The sequence below is a fragment of the Sphaeroforma arctica genome, assembly GCF_001186125.1.
Source record: "Sphaeroforma arctica JP610 unplaced genomic scaffold supercont1.2036, whole genome shotgun sequence".
In the NCBI taxonomy this organism is placed as follows: domain Eukaryota; class Ichthyosporea; order Ichthyophonida; genus Sphaeroforma; species Sphaeroforma arctica.
In genome coordinates, this window is record NW_014038522.1 from 3,097 (window position 1) to 5,623 (window position 2,527).

The 2,527-nt window shown below is 42.1% G+C and overlaps 1 protein-coding gene across 1 annotated transcript in view; it reads left to right on the forward strand.

The window, feature by feature from the left end:
- SARC_12049 (hypothetical protein) overlaps positions 1-2,203 on the forward strand; it is a gene marked incomplete at both ends in the record, with an annotated part of 5,048 nt that extends 2,845 nt beyond the window's left edge. Inside the window, 3 exons of the mRNA XM_014293851.1 lie at positions 448-543; positions 1,548-1,664; positions 2,195-2,203. Coding sequence (XP_014149326.1) covers positions 448-543; positions 1,548-1,664; positions 2,195-2,203 — 222 coding nt within the window. The remainder of the gene's footprint in view (positions 1-447; positions 544-1,547; positions 1,665-2,194) is intronic.
- Positions 2,204-2,527: the final 324 nt, after the last annotated feature.

The window sequence follows — 2,527 nt, forward strand, 5'->3', positions numbered from 1 at the left end:
CACCAAAGTATGTGACAAGTGCGTGGCTAAATAATACATATCCCTAATTACACACACGCACCAAAGTATCTTACAAGTGCATGGCTAAATAGTACATATCCCTAATTACACACACACCTCTCTACACTAGTACATTTGATCATAGACACGCACCAAAGTATCTGACAAGTGCATGCACACAACCAAGCATGTAGACACCCCGGCTTGAACTTCTGTATCCCCTTTCAACCGCAGCGGATCCATGTGTATTGCTTATTGAAACGACAGTCCTGAGCGCATAAGCTACCCGTCTGACTCAGTAGACGTAACTACACTGCTCATGTGCACACTCACTAATGTTGATTGAAATACATACATATGATACATACTTCTAATTGAAATATATACATATGATACATACTTTTAATTGAAATACATACATATGATACATACTTCCAACTGTGCTAGTTGTACGCGCGATCGGATATTGTTGCTAAGGTAAACCCTCCCATGGCAATCGCTGACGGCAATGGTCACGAATGCGACCACTTGAGCCAGGGCCAGGTAGGCAGGGATGTGGCGTGTGGTATTTATGTGGCGTGTGGTATATAGTATATGACTATAGTATATGATGTGCACGGTATCACACTGTACTGCTATATTATATGTATGTATGTGCAGTGCAGGCCAGTCATGCTGCATGTGGCGTGTGGTATTTATGTGGCGTGTGGTATATAGTATATGACTATAGTATATGACGTGCACGGTATCACACTGTACTGCTATATTATATGTATGTATGTGCATGGGACCATCTGAGTGCAGGCCAGTCATGCTGCATGTGGCGTGTGGTATTTATGTGGCGTGTGGTATAGACTATAGTATATGATGTGCACGGTATAACACTGTACTGCTGTATTATATGTGTGAACGTACATGCGACCACCTGAATGCAGGCCAGTCATGCTGCAACGATGACACTATACTGTTGTTTTGTGCTGCGTCTCGTATTATATGTATGTATGTGCATGCAACCACTTGAGTGCAGGCCAGTCATACTGCACATGTCTGGTAGGGCGAAACACGGCTTATCAGTTAATACATCTACGTCTTCACCTTGTTTTCCGTGGTGGATTGTATTGATGTATAGTACATAAATTTATGTATAGTTCATAGAGTATATCATTGAATTCATGTATAGTACATAGATTGTATTTATGTATAGTACATGTACTCATTTCTCTTGCTCTGTGTCTATGTGGATGCTACCCGTTTATATCCGGGCCGGGTATTCCTGACCTATTTTGTTATCCATGCGGCGTTATCACACTTGCTGTTCCTAGATCCACTAACACCCATTGATCAGATACACTAGTACTATCGACCAGATACACCATCAATACCATGAACTACCATCCGAGTATGTAAACGTTCACCTGACAACCGACCAATTCATCAATCACGCGTTCCAATCTTGCCTATCCATGACCATTGCACCGTTCTTCCCATGTCTTGCCTATCCATGACCATTGTAAACTTGTCCCACGTACGATATCCGTGCACATCAGGTACTCATCGCCTTCTTCCAACCGGCAACCAATGCCCTTGCGTTGGACAAGTGCGTGGAGAAGGGCGCTACGGTGTTGTGTACAAGCTTGGTACCACGCATCACACGGTCGCAGAAGGTGAGTATTCACCGTATACCATGTACTTCAATGGACTGTATAGTACACTTCCTATTGCCGTATACTATGCACTTCAATGGGCTGTATAGTACACTTTCTATTGCCGTATACTATGTATTTTAATGTGCGATATAGTACACTTACTATACCATAGAATAGGGACGTTCGTTGTATTATTGTGGTATGCTTTAGGAACACTTAATGTGACCTCATGGTCCGTGCTTGAACATGTGAATGGGTATGAAATGAAGGATATTTGTACAAATGTTATTCCTGAACTTCACCTAGTCTGCGTGCCTTTTTATGTATATGTGTGTGTATTCTTACTATGTGTACGGTTCGATGTGTGTGTGTAATAGATTTGCTGATGGGTGTAGGAGTATATGGTTTGGCGTGGCCGTGTGCATGCACTGGGTGTGTGCTGTGTGTTAAAACTGACAAGTGTTTATAAGTATTAGAACGCACCGTTGGGGAGTGTATTCTGTTGTGTATACCATTAAACCAAATCAGTGACCCCGTAAACCCTACAGCAAACCTAAGTAACAATACAGCATACCTAAGTAACCTTACAGCATAATTAAGTAACAATACAGCATACATACGTAACAATACAGCATACCTAAGTAATCCTACAGCATACCTAAGTAACCCTACAGCAAATCTATGTAACCCTACAGCATACCTAAGTAACCCTACAGCATACTTAAGTACCCTACAGCATACCTAAGTACCGCTACAGCAAACCTATCTAACCCTACAGCATACCTAAGTAACCCTACAGCATACCTAAGTAACCCTACAGCATACATAAGTACCCCTACAGCATACCTATGTAACCCTACAGCATACCTATGTGTGTAGAG